The sequence below is a fragment of the Anopheles funestus genome, chromosome 3RL, assembly GCF_943734845.2.
Source record: "Anopheles funestus chromosome 3RL, idAnoFuneDA-416_04, whole genome shotgun sequence".
NCBI classification, from domain to species: Eukaryota; Metazoa; Arthropoda; class Insecta; order Diptera; family Culicidae; genus Anopheles; species Anopheles funestus.
The window spans coordinates 71,883,372-71,900,753 of NC_064599.1; the positions used below are offsets into that span (position 1 = coordinate 71,883,372).

The 17,382-nt window shown below is 44.2% G+C and overlaps 4 protein-coding genes across 22 annotated transcripts in view; 3 read left to right on the forward strand and 1 right to left on the reverse strand.

The window, feature by feature from the left end:
* Nucleotides 1-17,382, forward strand: part of LOC125768481 (zinc finger Y-chromosomal protein-like) — a 103,817-nt gene that overhangs the window by 16,496 nt on the left and 69,939 nt on the right. The gene's annotated exons all lie outside the window — the stretch shown is intronic.
* On the forward strand, nt 19-7,306 carry LOC125768458 (protein lingerer). Its single transcript, XM_049436152.1, has 3 exons — nt 19-972; nt 2,484-6,137; nt 6,209-7,306. Exons 1-3 carry the CDS (start codon nt 790-792, stop codon nt 6,338-6,340), a joined length of 3,969 nt encoding a protein of 1,322 aa, XP_049292109.1. The 5' UTR covers nt 19-789; the 3' UTR covers nt 6,341-7,306.
* LOC125768467 (protein Cep89 homolog) lies at nt 7,315-10,028 on the reverse strand. Of its 2 annotated transcripts, XM_049436170.1 has the most exons (5): nt 9,708-10,027; nt 8,264-9,374; nt 8,070-8,199; nt 7,830-7,997; nt 7,318-7,763 (listed from the first exon to the last, which is right to left on the reverse strand). In XM_049436170.1, the coding sequence occupies exons 2-5, from the start codon at nt 9,333-9,335 to the stop codon at nt 7,445-7,447; spliced, it is 1,689 nt and encodes a 562-aa protein (XP_049292127.1). In that variant the 5' UTR covers nt 9,336-9,374; nt 9,708-10,027; the 3' UTR covers nt 7,318-7,444. The 2 variants fall into 2 exon arrangements, with proteins under 2 accessions (XP_049292126.1, XP_049292127.1); XM_049436169.1 differs by having other exon boundaries at nt 7,315-7,763; nt 7,830-8,199; nt 9,708-10,028.
* The window catches only part of LOC125768453 (dystonin), a 184,018-nt gene continuing 177,049 nt past the window's right edge, over nt 10,414-17,382 (forward strand). For 7 of the 18 annotated variants that reach the window (XM_049436111.1, XM_049436121.1, XM_049436122.1 and 4 more), the window contains exon 1: nt 10,414-10,715. The gene's annotated coding sequence lies outside the window, so the exon portion shown is untranslated. Of the gene's footprint in view, nt 10,716-13,980; nt 14,142-14,168; nt 14,370-17,382 lie in introns of those variants that run through there. The other 11 variants (XM_049436132.1, XM_049436135.1, XM_049436137.1 and 8 more) reach the window with 6 other exon arrangements.

Below are 17,382 nucleotides of genomic sequence, written 5' to 3' on the forward strand. Positions count from 1 at the left end.
CAATGTTTAGTGGTACTGGCTCTGACCTTTACACACCACACTCAGTACCGAATCTCATTTATACCGTAGTGATTGTAAGTTAAAAAAAAACCAGGAAGATTATAAATATTCAAACAATTTAAAAGTATCAACGCACTATGTTTTTGTAACTGCCTGCCTTCTGTTTGTATTTTTCACGCCAGTTCACCTACTGTCATCCTGATGGATGCGTGTGCGCACCTTCCTTTCACCACGTGACAGCTAGGTTTGACAGCCAAAAGCGAAATTTGCGTCCGCCAGCCACCACAGTTTTTCTGTTTTTTCGCAGATTTCACAAACTCTTCACGAACTCGCTGGTTCACAAACGGTGACGGACAACGACAACGAACGTACGGGGCACCGTAAGCCGGATACTACCGTGTACCGTCCCAGAACGGTTACCGCCACGGAACCATCCAGTTCCGTTTTGCGTGTGAGTTAGTGCGTGAGACTGTGCATTGTTGCGCCGATACGCTCGGAAAGAAAGAAGAAGTGTATACAGGGGGTTTGGGGAAGGGCTGTCGGGGGTTTTTTTTTATTTGGTGAGTGAAACATCCACCATCACAGTTTGGTCTGTGCGTTACGAGTGCGAAGAAAGTACCGGCTGATCCCTTTCCGTATCCGGGGCACGGTTACGGTTTCCACGGTACCGGGCAGTGAGATACGGGCAGCGGTCCGTCCTACGCAGTTAGAAGCGACACAGTAAGAAGTAAGCTTTTGCGAATCATCTTTATCATCAACATCAGCAGTACACTCACTGCCGAACGAGAAATGGCAGAGAAAGCAGCAGTCACAGCAGCCGTTCCGGTAGCACTACCGCCAGCGGCCGTTCCTGCACCAACAACAGTAGTACCACCACCAGCAGCAGCAGTAGCAGCACCAGCAGCAACAACCACACCGCCAGCTCAACAGAAGCTATCGGAATCGGATGATTTTACGGATAACTCAGCGGAAGTAAGTGCATCGGTTGGCACAGGGAACCACGAGGGATTACAAATGGACGTGTATCCAGGCGAATTAGAAGTAGGGGTGAAAGCTCCTGCCAAAGGGCAGGTTGCACAACAGTATAAACAAACTTGACCTTTTTTTTGTATTGCGCCTTCCCGTGGACAAAAATGCAAGATGCAGCGCGCTAGTAGGCAAGCAAAATTCTTATGATTGAGAAAAAGATTTTTGCTTGGTCACTTCATAGACTGCTGGGGTGACCTCTCAAACACACCTGAGACCAGATAAAAGACACGATGCCTTGAAAGATGAAAAGATATTTTCAGTATCATTTCTTTTCTCGTTATTATGAATAATATTTTTTTAATACACTTTCTTAATTTTAGTTGGTTTCGGTTACATATTTCATGAACATATTTCCAAATGAAGGTCAAATTGAAGAGGATCCACATTTTCATTTATCGTAAACCGAACTGCAATAAAGTGGACTGCCTCGGTTCCTTTTGTTTGGGAAAATTAGAAAATTTGCCCTTCTTCCTGTAGGGTGAAATCGAAAAGTAGGGGTGGGGTAGGGAAACAGTTGGTCAGTTGGAAAGCGAATTGAATTGAGCGGGTGTTGTTAACGGTGCAATTAATTCGATTCGGCACCCGATTCCCGGTGATTGCTGTCCAAGCCGGATAAATTTGGGTGGTGAAAAATCAGAGACATATAAAAAAATACATCCACATCTCCTACGGACCAGTTACACATACATAAAAAATGCGCATACACACACACACACAGTCGAGTGGAAGTGCACGGAAGGTGAAAATACCGAAATTTCTCCTTTCATGTGGCTCGGCAGGAAAGGAGAAAAAGCGTCAACATTTACCGTGAGATGCGATGCGTGTATTGGATGCCAATTGGCAAACGATTTTTCTTTCGTGGAAATTGATATGCGGCAGCAGCAGCAGCAGTAGTAACAACAGCTGGCCGCAGTGAAAGGCAATCGAGAGAGTAGCCGGCGCCGATGCGTTTACACGGTTGAATGGTGGACTACACACAGTGGCGGCGTGTTGCTGACGGTGTGGAGTTCGGTTGGGCATCAGGAGATATACCTGCAGCGCGTATCAACACTCATTCGCATTGTTCCGCTGTTTATGTGTGTGTGCGCGATGTGGCCGATATAATAAAGCGCAACCAAGAGTGCATGATCTTCGCTCGCATGGTTGATCTAACGCGATCATCACGCTACGGTTGCTTGAGTTTTTTTTTCACTCGCTTTTCTGCACCTAGCGCGTCTGAGCTGCGCCGGCGCTAATCACGATTGCACATTCCGGGAAACCAACCGGTGTCGACCGGCAAATGGATGGGTCTGGCAATTAGGTTACCTCTTTTTTATGATGATCAGAGGGGAAAACAAAATCGCTATTGGGTCCAAAAGTGCAATAGTAAACTTTGTTAACATGGCTTCCTTTATACCTAGTTCAAGTTTAGAAGCATCAATTAAACGAGAGCTCTTCTTTCCCCTTATTTGTAGAACACAAAAGAGGCAAACCAGGAGGACACTTCGCAGCAAAGCGGCCTAGCGACGGTTGAGTCCGAGTACGATACAGCATCCGATTCACCTTCTGATGGTGGTGAAGAGGACGACGAGGAGGAAGATTACGAAGAGGAAGAAAGTGGCGGTGAGGAGGAAGAGGATGAAGAGGATGACGATGGAACGGATGAGGAAGACGACGGTACGGAGGAGGAAGACGATGAGGATGATGTGATCGAGGTGCTGGAGCGGCAGAGTGGTGACGGTCAGGAGCAGGATGCGGACAGCCGCCGAAAGGTGGACGACGATGAGGATCGCAGCAACCCGCAGTACATCCCAAAGAAGGGAACGTTTTACGAACATGACGATCGTACCGCGGAAGACGATCTGGACGATTCTGGGCTGGATGGTGACGGAGATCAGCGCTCGAAGCGCAATGAGGACGGGCTCGGTGATGGGTTAGGCGATTCACATGGCGGTGGTGGAGGTGGTGGCCCCGGTAGCGGCGGTGGTGGTGGAGGCGGTGGGCTCGGTACACCCGGATTGTACGGTGGTGAGCGGCGTGGCTCGGAGAAGGGTGGCAGTGGTGCGGGTGCAAAAGGCACAAAGAAATGGCAAGCATCTACCGATCGGTGGACGCACGATCGTTTCGATGAGAGTGAGCAAGCACCCAAATCGCAGGCGGAGCTCGTATTCGCGTATGGGTACGACATACGTAGCGAGGATGGTCCACCGAAGGCGCGCAGGAAGCGTCGTTATGCTCGCGGACCGAACCGCTACACGCGCAACTGGGAGGATGAGGATGCGTATCAAAAGTCATCGAATGCGGAGCATCATCAGCGGCATAAAAAAGTACCGCGGCCAGAAGAGTTTCCCGAGCTGGCGGGTGCCAACGGAAAGAGTGGTGGACGCGCAACGGGCAGGGGCCGCAATGGGCCGAAGAGTGGCAGCTCTGGGACCGTCGGTCCCGATCAGCGAAGACAGTCTGCGGGAACGGATGGTGGCCGCACGAAATCGTCTGACGTACGGCGATCGGCCGGTCAAGATCGATCGATGGGTCGGTCGGAGAGAGTACGGTCGGGCGATTGGAGTAGTGGAGCCGGTGGTGGAGATCGCGAAAGGGAACAGGATCGTGGCGCCGATTGGGGGGATCGTTCTGAGTACGGTGGTTCACTTCGTTATCGGAACGAAGATCGCGGTTCGCGCAATAACTACCACAACAAGGAGAACAAGCTGAGTGGTGCGAGGAACAGTAAGGAGAAAGACTACAAGGTGATTAACTCGTTGCAGTTTAAAAATCAAGCAAGAAACAAAAATATGGAGGGCGGTAATGGTGGTAATGGTGGGGCCCCTGCTACCGGACCTATTCCCGGATCTGCTTCAGGTGCCGGCCTGTCTGACGGTAACCCTGGTGGAGCTCCAATGATGCATAGCAACAGTACCGGTGCACTTTCCGGCAGCAGCAATAGCAACAAGATGAACAACCATGGTCCAGTGCAGCAGCACAGCAGTGGCAGCAGCAACGCTAATGCCGGCGGTGTAAGCAACGATCGGATTCATCATGCGGAATCAAACCAGCAGCCGGGTAGGATGATGAATGTAGTAACTACATCGGCATCGCTGGGATCAGTACCTGTAACCGGTTCGCAGCAACATTACGGACATCATGCGACGTCGTTGGGACAAATGCAGCAACATTCGCACCAGCAGCAGCAACAACCGCAGCAACAGCCAACGCAAAAGCTGAAACAAGGCTACATGGAGGAAGACCATTCAAAGTATGCAGTTCCTTTGTATGCTGGTTCATCCACAATGGATCGAATGCAGCCAAATGTGGTAGCTGGCGGTGGTCCGGCCCCTGTTGGTAATCTCCCGATGAATCAACGATCTCAAATCTCACCTCGAGCGATCGTAGCTCAAACACCTCCATCAGCATCATCCGAACAAGTGGCTTCAGAGCGTATGGCTGTGCAAATGGAGTACCAGCCGATGCAGGGATCCGCTGTGCCGCAGGGTTACGGGGGACAGCAACGTTCGATGACAGTCCAGCAGCAGCAGCAACAGCAGCAACAACAACAGGTATCCAATCAGCTGCAACATCAACAGCAATCGATGCTTCAAACGGAGGTTCCTCGCAATACCAAACGATACTCGACTCAGCGACAACGATCTGCGTTGGAAAATGCAGCCAATGCTAGCGCGTTGCAGGCCCAGCAGCAGCAACAGCAACAGCAGCAACAACAACATCAGCAACAGCAACAGCAAGCGGCAGCGGCAGCAGCTGCTGCAGCTGCTGCAGCCTCAATGCACGAACAACAGCAGATGTTGCAGCATCAGCAATTGTTGCGCCATCAGCACGAACAGTTGGCGCAACAGAGCAAGCAGAAACAGGTCTACTCCCAGCAACAGCTTCCACAGCCGGGACCAGCACCCGGCGGTCTGCCGATGACACTGCAGGCTGCCGATTATCATGGTGCCGTTAGCAAATCGCATCAGCAGCCTCCTCCACCAGCACCGGGCGCACCGGGAGGACAAAATCCCGCTCAAGTCCAATATCATCAGGCGGCTGCCCTCTACTACACACCTGCCGGTGCCGCCGGTGGACCATCGCCGGGCGATTACGTAACGACAGCTGCAGCCGGTGGTCAGCCGCAGCAGCAACCACCGCAACAACCAAGTCAGGCACCGCCACCACCCCAGGCACAGTATGCACCGCCACCGTATGCCACGCAGGGACCTCCACCGCAGCCACCACAAGCCGCCACCTACATGCAGGGTCCAGTGCCAGCCCCCAGTGCCTATCTGCCTGCGCCACAACCTGCCAATGTTTCAACCGTTCCGCAGCCACCTACCGGTGTACCTGGTGGGGTGCCACCACCTCCGATGAACTTTGTGCCCGCACTTGGTCCACCTCCAACGGCGCCAGCACCACCGGGCGTCAGTCCAGGCCAGTATCCGGGACCGGCCGCTTATGCTACCGGCTTCCAGCCGGGTTACGCACCGACGGTTGGTGTGGTACCGCAAGCCGTACCCGGTGGACCTCCACCTCCATCAGTCGTTACCGGGCCACCGACCGGTGGCCCCGGAGGTCCCCCACCGACGGTTTTGTACCAACCATCCGGTGGTATTACGTACTACGCACCCCAAACTCAAACACAAACACCAAGGCCGCTACCTACGGGCCGAAGGCCAACAGCCGCTATACCGATTCTAGCACCTCCAGATCGTAAGCCTGCCGTCACTTCGACGACCACTCCAAGCTCGCAAGCTGCAAACAAAACGTCCAGCACTCGCACCACCGGTCCAGCGTCGGCAGGCGATACGAATGAATCGACTACGGTTGATGCTAACACCGGTGTTGCGAGCAGTGCGGACACTTCAACGCCGAGTGGCGCTACAGCAACGGTCGATAGTGGCGAAAATATTGATCATATTCTGGACAATATGTTTGTTCAACGGCCACAATATCAGCCACCGTCGAGAAAGAGTCCTTCGCCGGCACTGGCACCATCGGTTGCGGCTCAGCAACCGTTACAACAATCCCAGCCTGCTGGTAATGACGCTGCAAATGGTGCTTCCGAGCTGCGCAGCGATGGTGGTATTACCGGTGTCGATGGACAAGAATCGATGGATAATATTGGAGAATCGGTCAAGGTAAGTATCGGGGTGTGGTGATCGTTTTCTGCGGCAAGCGCACAATCACTAACTTATGATTGATCTTACAGAAAATGTCCATTCAAGATACAGATAAGCTGTCCCTTACCGGTAGCTTAGCGGTGGTGGAAAGCAAAGAAGTGACGGCTGGTGGTGGTGGTCTGATCGAAACAAGCACCAGCTCCTCACAGCCAGTTGAATGACGATACTAAAAACCAGCGCTGCTGTGGAGAGTAGCTGCTTACAATGCATAAATTTGTTGCTTGCCACAGCCGGCTAGAAATCATCGGTTATAGATTATCCTCAAACCGTAAGTGTGAGAGTGCATAGAGAGATAGCATTGCCCACCAGATGTTGAACTATTGGAAATTTCTTTGTATTTAGTTTTATCAACAGCTAAAACTGCTATACGAAATTGAATTGAATTGTGAATCTTGGTTAATTTTTGCAAAATTATCATCATATCATGAGAATTTCATGCTTTTCGTTAACTCTTAGCTATGCCGTAGCTGGCACCTTTACAGAAAGACTCTGTATATTCACCAAGGGGATTGACAACAAAACAAGGTACGAAACCTTATCGTACCCACAGAAAGCCGACTCAGTTATTTCTCGCTCAAGGAAAGGATTGTTTGGTGACATTCACATTCATAATTTCTATTCCCGCTTTCTTTTCGTTGGAGGTACAATGGAGCGTTAAAAGAAAGCACAACAAAATTGGAACAAGTAGTGTATGAGATGAGTGAACCGAGCTATTAATATAAGCAATTGTGTATAGAAAAAAACGGTTAGTCAAACCAAACCAGTCACTAATAGAACAGGATTCTAGCATACAAACAAGGTATGTACAACCTTGCGACAACCTAACACAACACACACACACTCTCTCTCTATTTTTCATTTTGAGACTCATTTTCTATCAAGCAATACGATTTCATTGGGAAGCAAAAAGCAAATGGGAACGTTAACGTTGAGGCAGAATGTTTCAAATAACTGTATTTATATAACGCAACCGAAATCGTACGGCGACGATTTTGCATGTAGTGTGTAGAGCAGAGTAATTCAATACGAAACAAATATTAAGTCATTATCTAGGAATGGAACTAATAAAAAAGGAACCGAAATTAATCGAACAATATGCAATACGGACAACGAACCGAGCGACCAAATTGTGTTATGTTTAGCTTATTTTTCCGTTGTGTGTAAATTGACTACATATTTACATATTTTTACATATTTTTTATATTTCAGAAGAAAAAAAACAAGCGATCCGCTTTTGACTAGTGTGTGTTCTGTCGGCCTGTGCCTCAACTATGCCGGTGACTAAACTGTGCCTTATCGGCCAATATCTTACGTAGTGTGTCTTCCCGTTGGCGAAGTCGACGCTGCAGCTGCTCCTGTTCCTGCTGGAAACGTTGCTGCAGTGTTTGCAGCTGTAGATCACGCTGCTGCAGTTGTTCCTGTAACGCGCGAATGTTACGCCAGCACTCTTGCAGTTGATCTTTGCGCTGTTCTGAACCTTTGCCCCAGCTGATCATAGTTTTGAGGCGCTGTTTGAGTATTTCTTTCGATTGTCTGGTGCGCTCGAGCGTTTGCTTCAATGTGGCATTTTTCCCCATAAGAATTCTGAAAAAAATGAACGATCTCTACGTGTTGGAAATGTTTTACAAATTCTTTACTAAGGATAGTTACTCATTGATTTCTTTCTGTCGCTCGAAGATGTGTTGCTGTTGCTGATAATCTTGTCGCAGTTGCTCGAGTTCGGTTGACTTCTGCTGAAAGTCGGCTTTGATTGTTTCCGTTTCCTTTGCTGATCGTGTGCGTTCGTTGCTGTGCTGTAGTCGTAGTTCCTCTAGTAGCCTGGAACGAAGGTAAAACGGGATGGAAATGTGAACCGTGCCGGGTGTTTGATAGAATTTTATCGCTTCATACTTCTGACATTCCTTTAAGCTGTCCGCTACCAGTTCGGGGTTTTGGTTAAGATTTCGCAATGATGTGAGCTCACCCTTCGAGCGTGAGTATGCCTCTTGAAGTCGCTCAATGTCAAGATTTTGTGCTTGTACTAAGAGATAAAATATTACATAAATTATTTTTTTTATTTGTAATAATCGACATACGCAGTTTACCTTTCTGTTCGTAACATTTTAAAACCTCGACCAACTTCTCTTTGGCCAGATCGGCACGCTTGCCTTGTACTTCCGCCTTACTTCGCAACACGTCCACCTGTGCCTGCAGGCGTGCCTTTTCCGTCGTCCAGCCCGTCTGTCCCGCACGCACTTCTTCGTTAACCTTGTGTAACGCTTCATTCTCTTCCAGTACCTTCTTCAACTTTCCGGTAAAGCTGGCCAACTCCGATTCGTACTGGTGCACAAGATCCGCTTTCTCGGCAATGGCTTCCTCGTACGCATTCAGCAACGGACCGAGTGTGTGTGAATTGACCGATCCCCAGTTAAGATTGTCCTTCGCCCCACCGTACGTACTGTCGACAAAATCGAGCTTCGGGATGCTATTCTTCCCGTCCCGTATCACATCCTGGTACCGTTCGATCTGTACATTTAACCGGTACACTAAAATCTTCATCATTTTTACATCGTTCCGCAGATCGCCATTTTCTTTTGCGAGCTGATTTCGTTCCGCATCGAACGCTGCGCAACGATCGCAGCTCTTTGCTTGGATCGTTTCTAGTGTGCGTAGGTTTTGAACTGCTTGCTGGTACTCCTTTTGCAATTTTTCATGCTCCACCGCAAACTGATTGTTGCATTCGAAGACGGCAGTTAGTTTCTTAATTAACTTTGCTATCTGTTGATCCTTCAATTGCATTAGTTTATCCCTATTGTGCCCTGATGTGATCGTATGGTGCAGTTTGGTGGACGTTGGATCCTCATCGGAATCAGACTCGGAAGCAACACCGGCAGCGGTTAGATCGTCCACGCTTTTACTACGACTCACGATCGTTCCCGAATGCGTTAGAGCTCCACCATTTGATCGTGCCTTCCGTTGGACTTTGCGCTTGTGATGCTTTTTGGCGGGAACGTACCCATCCCGATCGTGGATGGTGTCGGCTGGTACCCGATAAAAGTCACCCATTTGTTCTGCGGTAGTAACGGAAGACGATAGGTCGGATTGGCCAGCAAAGAGTTGGGAGACTATATGGAACACGGGTTCTACGTTGTGACGCTTCGGCAGTCGGGAGCACATGATCTATTTGTGTTCATTTTGAGGATATATGTTTTACGTCTGGAAATAAAATAAAAGGAAATGGCGTGAGTAAATGTACCTTTGATATAAATACGTTTTGTGGGTATTCAAACATGCAATCAATCATGCAAAATTGTTATCCTTGACCTATAAACTGTATACTAGAGTAGTTAGGGGTGATTCGGATTTTGTCATTAATCTAAAACTGCAAATAAATTTCGAAACCTTAAGAAAGGGGCTCATTTCGCGATGGTTAAAATATAATAAAGGGAATGTCCTATTTTAAATATGTTACCCAACCTGAAAGTAGGTCGGATTTGGTGTGAGTGAACTGCATTGCACGACCGCCCAAGAAAAGCAGTTGCGACCTACCCCCACACCACCAGGAAACACCCGAAAAACATTTAGCGTAGGAAAACAATCACTTCATTTGCATTTGCGGAACTAAACTGTACGCGGGAAAACACAATAAACTATGCACATTGCACACCCGCCACGGTACGGAAATCGATGGGAAATAACTTGACGAACGGTAGAAAATTAACTCCGACCTGCGTTGGCGCGTGTTTCATTGAAGAAAGTGTGGAAATTTGTCGCGTAAAATTCGGTTAGTTACAAATGTCAGGAGGAAATAAACAAACAAACACCGTGTGCGGTTGCGATGGGGCGTGCGAGCAAACGGACCCACAGAACGGTTCGAGCAGTTGCGTGAGCGAAAAGGGGTGAAATATTTCAGTGCTGTTTGCGCAATTTTGAATTGAAATCTGCTCGAACAGCAAAGGATGATTTGTTTCTTGCAGTTTAGAGCATTTTGCAATTGTATTGAGGTTGTTATCGTCTATTCTTGCAGCTAAAGTGCGGATGTAAAATTTTATACAAAACATGCGTTTATTAATGTTTGCATAATTTCATGTTCAAAAACACATTAGTTTGAAATATTTCACACGCTTTCAGTGTAAATGTTGATTGGGTAGAGAGCGGGTTGTTTTTTTCTAGAACGAAACTAACACTACCTCACTTCTACAAAACAAGAGCGAAGCGCACGCACACAACCAAACGGCAGTACGGACCGCCTGCTCTCCACGTTTGCCAGTATGCCACGGATTTTGATACGAGCAACTGTATCATATCTACACAGTAGATTCTTGCCTCCGTACACTTTGATCCAAAATTGATAAACCGAGAAAAGTTTGGAATTGAACCCCGGGTTGTGTGTAGAAATACTTAGTGCAAAACACAATTCCATCATTTTGTAATGCGTGTGTGGTGAAAAAAAAACCCCGGGCCGCAGTTGTGATGAGGTTGAAAACAGTAGTTCAATCGTTTTGATAAGGTTGGAGGTTCTGTATTTGCCACCGAGTTGCTGTATGGTTCCGTATGGTACGTGTGCGCGTGCGAGAAAAAAAGTGTTAAAACGCGTGGAAAATAGTTTAGAGTTTATCTATTGGCAAGTCTGGTGCTTGAGTGTTTTTACCTAGAAACGTTCTTTCTATGTGTCTGCACATGCAAACTACACATCGTTGTGATAGAACAGCACAAAATTCGTAGATAAAACCGTACAATTCATATCTGAAGTGTGATAAAAGGAAATGTGAAAAGAATTTCCATTGTCTCATGATGGTAACCGGCGAAAATCGGCCTATAAAAAGTGTGTAAAAATGAAATAGTAGCTGGAACGAAAACCCGAAATGGATCTGGTTATTGATTTTTCTGTGAATTTTCTCACTCTCCTGGTGTGTGGCTTTTTGTACCGTTTTTCACCAGTGTGGGTGGTTGTGTGAGTGTAGAAAGGTACCAAAATGAAAAAGAAGTTTTAGAACGAAGGGGACGGATGTACCGGGTTCGGTACAATGCAATTGTCGCAATGCCGTTCCATCCGCTAGAATGATGGTGTGTGGTAAGAAGATGCGCTCCAGGAGGATTGTGGTGCGTATGCGTATGTTTCTTCCACGTATTGTCAAATGAAACAGAATGATTGGGGGTGAGGGAGAGGAGCGATTGTGATAAGTGATAAGGCAAGAGCTGTTTAGTGTTTATTGAAATGTTACACGTTGTGTCGATTGTTTCGATGCGTACAACACGGTTCACGCGTAAAGCAGTGTTGAAAATGTTTCGTTGCTAATGGCAACGACCGCTGCTGCAAACAATTGCTGCCGATCGTACGAAAACGTTACCTGGCTGTCAGATCATGGGTAAGTGTCTCTTGGAATCAGAATAAAAAATAACACGAATTGGACTTCGCCCTAGCTTGACTATTGTTTACGGTTTCTCGATCATTTTTGACATGGTTGAGGCATTTCTCTTGCCTCATTAACGATAATCTAGCGAGTAATATATTGTTTTCTGTACAGTTCTATATTGTCCTTACATAGGTTATGGCTTCATACATTCATTGATTTTCTACCAAGAAGTAGAAAAAAAAGAACAAGAAGATTTTAATGTTTAAAAAATGTTACTCACAAAGAGAAATATAAATTAAATACCTCATCAAAAATATTTACCTTTTGACAGCGTGTGAATTCGCTTTTGACAACTGTCAAAACATGTAAACATGTACTCGATCCACTTTTCAGGATGTGTAACTTTTGCTAATTGAATCAAATAGGTACTTGGCCCTTTTGATTTACTCGCCCTACAGTACGAGTAGCCAGAAGACACACATTTTAAATTACCCAGTGCCAGTGCCCTTTTAGTCATACGTGTGTTGGGGTAGTAGTATGATGAGAACAAACAAGGGAAACTCTACAAGAATATTCTCTTCGCATGCGTGTTCTCTCGCGTAACCCGGCCGGTGTGCATACACGCAACGTAAAATGTGGTGCAAAAACAACTGAGAGAACTGGTCCGGATTCGGTGGATGGTGTGCGTGTGTTTTGCTTGTAATCAGTGCAGGATGTGGGTAAAGAACAGGGGTTGGGACGAGAAAAGGTGCACGATGCATGATTGTTGATGGTGCAAATACAAACAACATACTACACCCGTGCAACTGTGTGTGACTGACCTACAGTGTGTGGCGACGATGATGGATGGATGGCCAAAAATATGAAAAGGCTGCCGCGGTTTTATAGCAAGGAAGGAACTCGCTCGTGAAGCATGAATGAAGGGAGGCGGCGGCAAAGGCACAGAGGGAACCCGATCCGATGCGATGAATGAATGTGTAAAAAAGTGCTGTACCGGCGTGCCAATGGGGGGGAAAGAAAGAAGACTTTTTTTCTTCAACCCAACGGAGAAGCCAGGAAGCAAATGAGCATGATTCATCATGGATTCCTTCCGGCTGTCTTTTGTGTGGGGAACGCTCTTTGTCGTTCTTTTTTTTTGTTAGTCTTTCTTTTTAGCTCGATCCGTTGGGGTTTCCTCTTTTAGCACAACAGTATGTAAGCATATGGGTTGTATGCTGTGCTGATTATGGTGTTATGGGGGAGAAGGAAAATTCTCCACTTTTGCCGGTTTTGTCTTGTCATTTGGATTTTATTTTTTATATACCTAAAAGACAATTTTTTGGAAATATTTCAACTTTTGATGTTTATGCTCAAATCTCATATTCTTTTTACTAAAGTGATGAAGTTATCAACACATTCGATTATTTGTCACATTTTGCGAAATGTTCATATTTTGTAGATTATTCTATGAAAATAACTTAAAGAGAAGAACTCAACTGAACGGCTTTCCGGAGAGTTTAGTGAGCATATGTTTGAGAAAATATTAGGGTGAATTTATTGGCATTTTGCGGTAGAAAAAAGGGACCGATGAGTATGGCCCCACATCAGCATAAGGCGCCGGTGATGACGATGTGTTACTATATTGCTTTATGCCAATGGTTACATTTTTTTTACCACCAACCCCTTACCAACATTATTTCATGCTTACCGGTACAATAATGGAAAAAGAGAGCGCCAGAGAGAAAGAGGAAGAGAATATTAATGCTTGTTAGATGAGAAAGTGTACGTCAGCTGTGTGGTTTACCGAGGGTGTATTCTATCTACAAGTGAAAAATATACTAATAGATCGGATAAGAAAAAATACAAAAGAATTCGAAATATTTTCTATAAAAAATAATTTCAAAAGGTTAGCTTCTAAGAGTATTTTTTTAGATATAACTTGCTTACTTGGTAAGATGTTGTATGCTGTATATGTATGTGACACCCAGTTTGTAGTTTTTTGTGTCAGATTATCTAACAAAAATATTATGATTATGACGCATCTTCCCTTATGATTCAAATGGAATAGAAATTTTGAGATTTTATTGCCAGATAAGAAGAAGCCGTTCTCTGTTTTTTTTAAATAAGGATTTCAATGCGAAACGAAAGAAATAAAAAAAATAATTTATTTCATTTCTTGTATTACAATGGTTTTCAACCGTATTAACCAGAGAACTGTTTGAATATTTCAATAGTTAAATTTTTACACTAAATCAGTGTAAATGCAAAATAATCGTTTAAACTATTCAAAATGTTTTTTATAGTGTCAAAAAACCGCAGCTACTAGTAGAACACAGTCTTCAATTATACTGCTGCTGCAGTTTGCTCGCGTTCCCTTCACAAGCGAAAGAGAAACAAACAAAGAGAGCGAGAGAACGAAATCAAACGCAACGAAGAGCGAACGTGAGATGCCATTATTTTCCCGTGCATTCGCGTGCGTGAACGCGTTCGCATCTTCACATCTCTATCGCGACCGAACCGCGCTACGAGTTTGACGTTTGGCTGCACGCGTGTCGATCCCGTGCCGTTCGACGACGACGCGCATTGTCTTTCGCAGAACGAAAGTGTCACTGGCTGCGCTCGTACACCCGCTAATCACCATTTGCAAGTGAGCGAAATGTGTAGCGAAGCAAAGCGGCCACAGTAAATCAAGTAGCAAGGACCGGTGTAAACGACCGGTTGCGGTTATCTGTGTGTGTGTGTATGTTCGTTAGATAATAGTTCCGAAACGACACTTCGGTCCGGTGATTACCAAAAAGAAAACGTACTAAAACGCGTTTAAGTATCATTTGGTGTGGTATGTTTTATGTGGGCAAAAGTGCAAAAGTTAATGGAGGTGCGTTTATACCGTGTGGTTTGATTTCTTCTGCCGGGTTCTATCCGTTTGGTGTGTGGTGCATTTTGGAAGCAAAGAATTTACTCTACAATTTACGGTGTTTCGCACTGTTTTATTGCGAATGGAGTCGTTTTGGGGCAGGGAAAACACATGCGCAGTTGTTGCGGTGTACCTTGGGTGTGAGGAAAATCGTACTGGTTTGTGTGAAAATGTGTGGCTTTTCGAAGATGCTCTTGTGGTGTGTGCCGTGGAAGAGCTATATGAATGTGAACAGTGAAGGAAGGAATGGCTTTGAGTGTAAATTTTTACAGTATTGAAAACGATGCGAAAATACTTAAAATTTAGTGATATTTGTAATGGCAATAATGTTGTTGAATTGGTAAGTGTGCTCCAAGTAACATTAAGTAGGGAAGAGATAGTTTTGATAGTTTAGAATAATGTTTATAAAAAAAAGTTCTCACAGTATAATGCGCCACTCATTGCACTCAACTGCATTATGCATTTTTATTGTTTGTGTGTATATGTGCATAGCGCTATCAAATTAAAAAAACGAAAGATTAAGAAGAGAAGTCTATCACCATCATTCTATAGGTGTATGTGTGCACCCTTAACGTCACAGCAGTTTTGTGAATGAATCATTCAAGGGGGAAATAGGAACCATCAGCACGCGTAATCCTTGTCCTGTAGTGCCGTTTTACGCAAGGGATGCACAATTTATTGCAAACCGGAAAAGACCTCATACTTGATGAAGAATTAACGATCAACCCCTTTGACCATTTTTTTTAAAGTTTGAATTTATTTGTTTTTTCCGCAAATAAAATTTTTCTTTGCAATTTTTATTTTTTTTTTTTTGTAACACCCAGTACACACTAGCCGCAAATTGTAGTTAAAATAAAAACAAAAGAAAAATTAAAATTCCCGCTTTCAATTTAAAGTCCTTGACTCATTTTTCTTTGTTTTTTTTTTATCTAAGAAACTTACTTCATGTGAAGTGACAAACGATGAGTTATAAAAATTAGAAATTATACGCAAATTATCTCGCGCCTATTGTTCACGCGCTGTTGCAAACTGCCCTTTAATGATTCATCCTGAGTGTCTCCACACAAGCTACTCATTATATCTGCATGTCTGATAAACTATTTTTTCCGTTTCATTTTTAAAACAAAAAGACAGAAAATAGAGAAATTTTCGATGCTAAACGTAAAAAGGAAACAAAAATAAATTTGTGGTGAATTTATGTGATGAAATGGTGAAATTAAATTGCTACACAATGGATGAAGTAAAATGACCTTAGTATGTACTGAAGCTCAAACCAAGTTATCGTTTTGCTGATATGTTGTACTTCCCGATAGTGACACGACAGGTTAGGTTGTAGTAGACAATAGTGCTAAACAAATTGCTGTTGCGTAAAACAAGCTTCAAGTCGATTAGTGGAAGCCTGTGAGGGATTTATCATCGGAAGGTTGTTGTGCATCGTTGTCTCCATCCAGGGGTTGCAAAGTTTGTGGCAAACATACTTTTAGTTTTCATCTACCATTTTTACTGTACATCGTCTAGCGGTGGAAGGTATAGAGAAGGTCAGGTTAATCGCCAATATGGACGCCAACCCCTATTTTCGCTTGTATGGCGACAGTTTTACGCGTCGTTAAAAGTGTTGCTGGTGGCACTGTCTTCGTCGTAAGCTCGCTCCGGGTGCATATACCCCTTCGAGAAGTTTCCCTTTTTTTCTTTACCAACGAGTGCAACGAGTTGTTGTGTCGAAAAATCGATCAAATGTTTCACCGGGGTCGGGTTCGTTTCTTCCCTGCGGTCGATTACCTTGGCCCCAAGGAGGCGTTTTTTTGTTGTTGTTATTTGTTTGCTGTCCCTTCCTGCCATCTGATAAAAAGTACAGAGTGGGGTTTGATTAGCAACAACGCGATTTTCATCAAACACGAAACTCATCGCCTTCGAAGGTTGTTTTGTGTACGGCAACAAGAAAGTAAGGAGCATTTCTTTCTATACTTTACGTTAAAGAAATGCTTTAGCTCAATATGGTTCAGTGTGTATGTTCACCTAGAACTAAAGCCAGCTAAACGACTTGTTTTCTTACCGCATCGATCCGATTGTGCAACAGTTAGAACAAAAAACAGGTCGGTTGTTATTCATGGATTTATTGGGGATTATTCGTCCATGAAAGAAAAACTCAAATAGTTTTTTTCGAAAAAAAAAACATTGTTATAAAAGTTTTTTTTTATTTTATATAAGCCTGTATTAAGTTTTGTTAAATCTTCTAATATTACCCCCCCCCGCTTTTGGTAAAGGCATTTTTTAAATTCTATCAAAATATATATAAAGTTTATTATGATCTATTTTTGATCTTAAAAAATAATTTTGTTTATAGCAAAAAAAAAATTGTTTACTCAAAATTTATCTTTAGTTGACTGCTCTGACTGGTTATTTAAATCTTTTAAAAACTCATCAAAATAAATTTAAAATCATGTGATTGCACCTGAATTTCGATACTTAGGAAATTTTATTCTAAAATATTATAATTTAAAAATACAGTAGAACGCCGATTATCCGTGCTCATCGGGACTAGGCCCCTGCCGTATAAGCGAATATCACGGATAATAGGCACAACTCTTTTTATTGATAAATATTAGTGTTTAGTGTGTAACGAGTAGACTTTTTTTTATAAAGCTAGATGTTAATTTTCTTATTTACACTTTGCAAAGTAAATCTGTTTTATGTGATCGAATTTGAGCAAATTATATCATTCCCTATTGCAGCTTTTATTTATTGCCATCATCGGTTTGCATATGTCAATCCGCTTTTGGAACTGTCATTTCCGAACTGAACGGATAATGGGACAGAGGGATAAAAGTCGGCGCTCCACTGTAATTTAAAAATATGTCCCTTTGATAACCAGTTAGGAAAAAAATTGTGTTTCATCAATAGCATCAAACAAGGTTCTTAAAGAGATTTTTCTAACGATCGTATTTCTTAAAAAGAGTTTTTTTCTTATTATAGT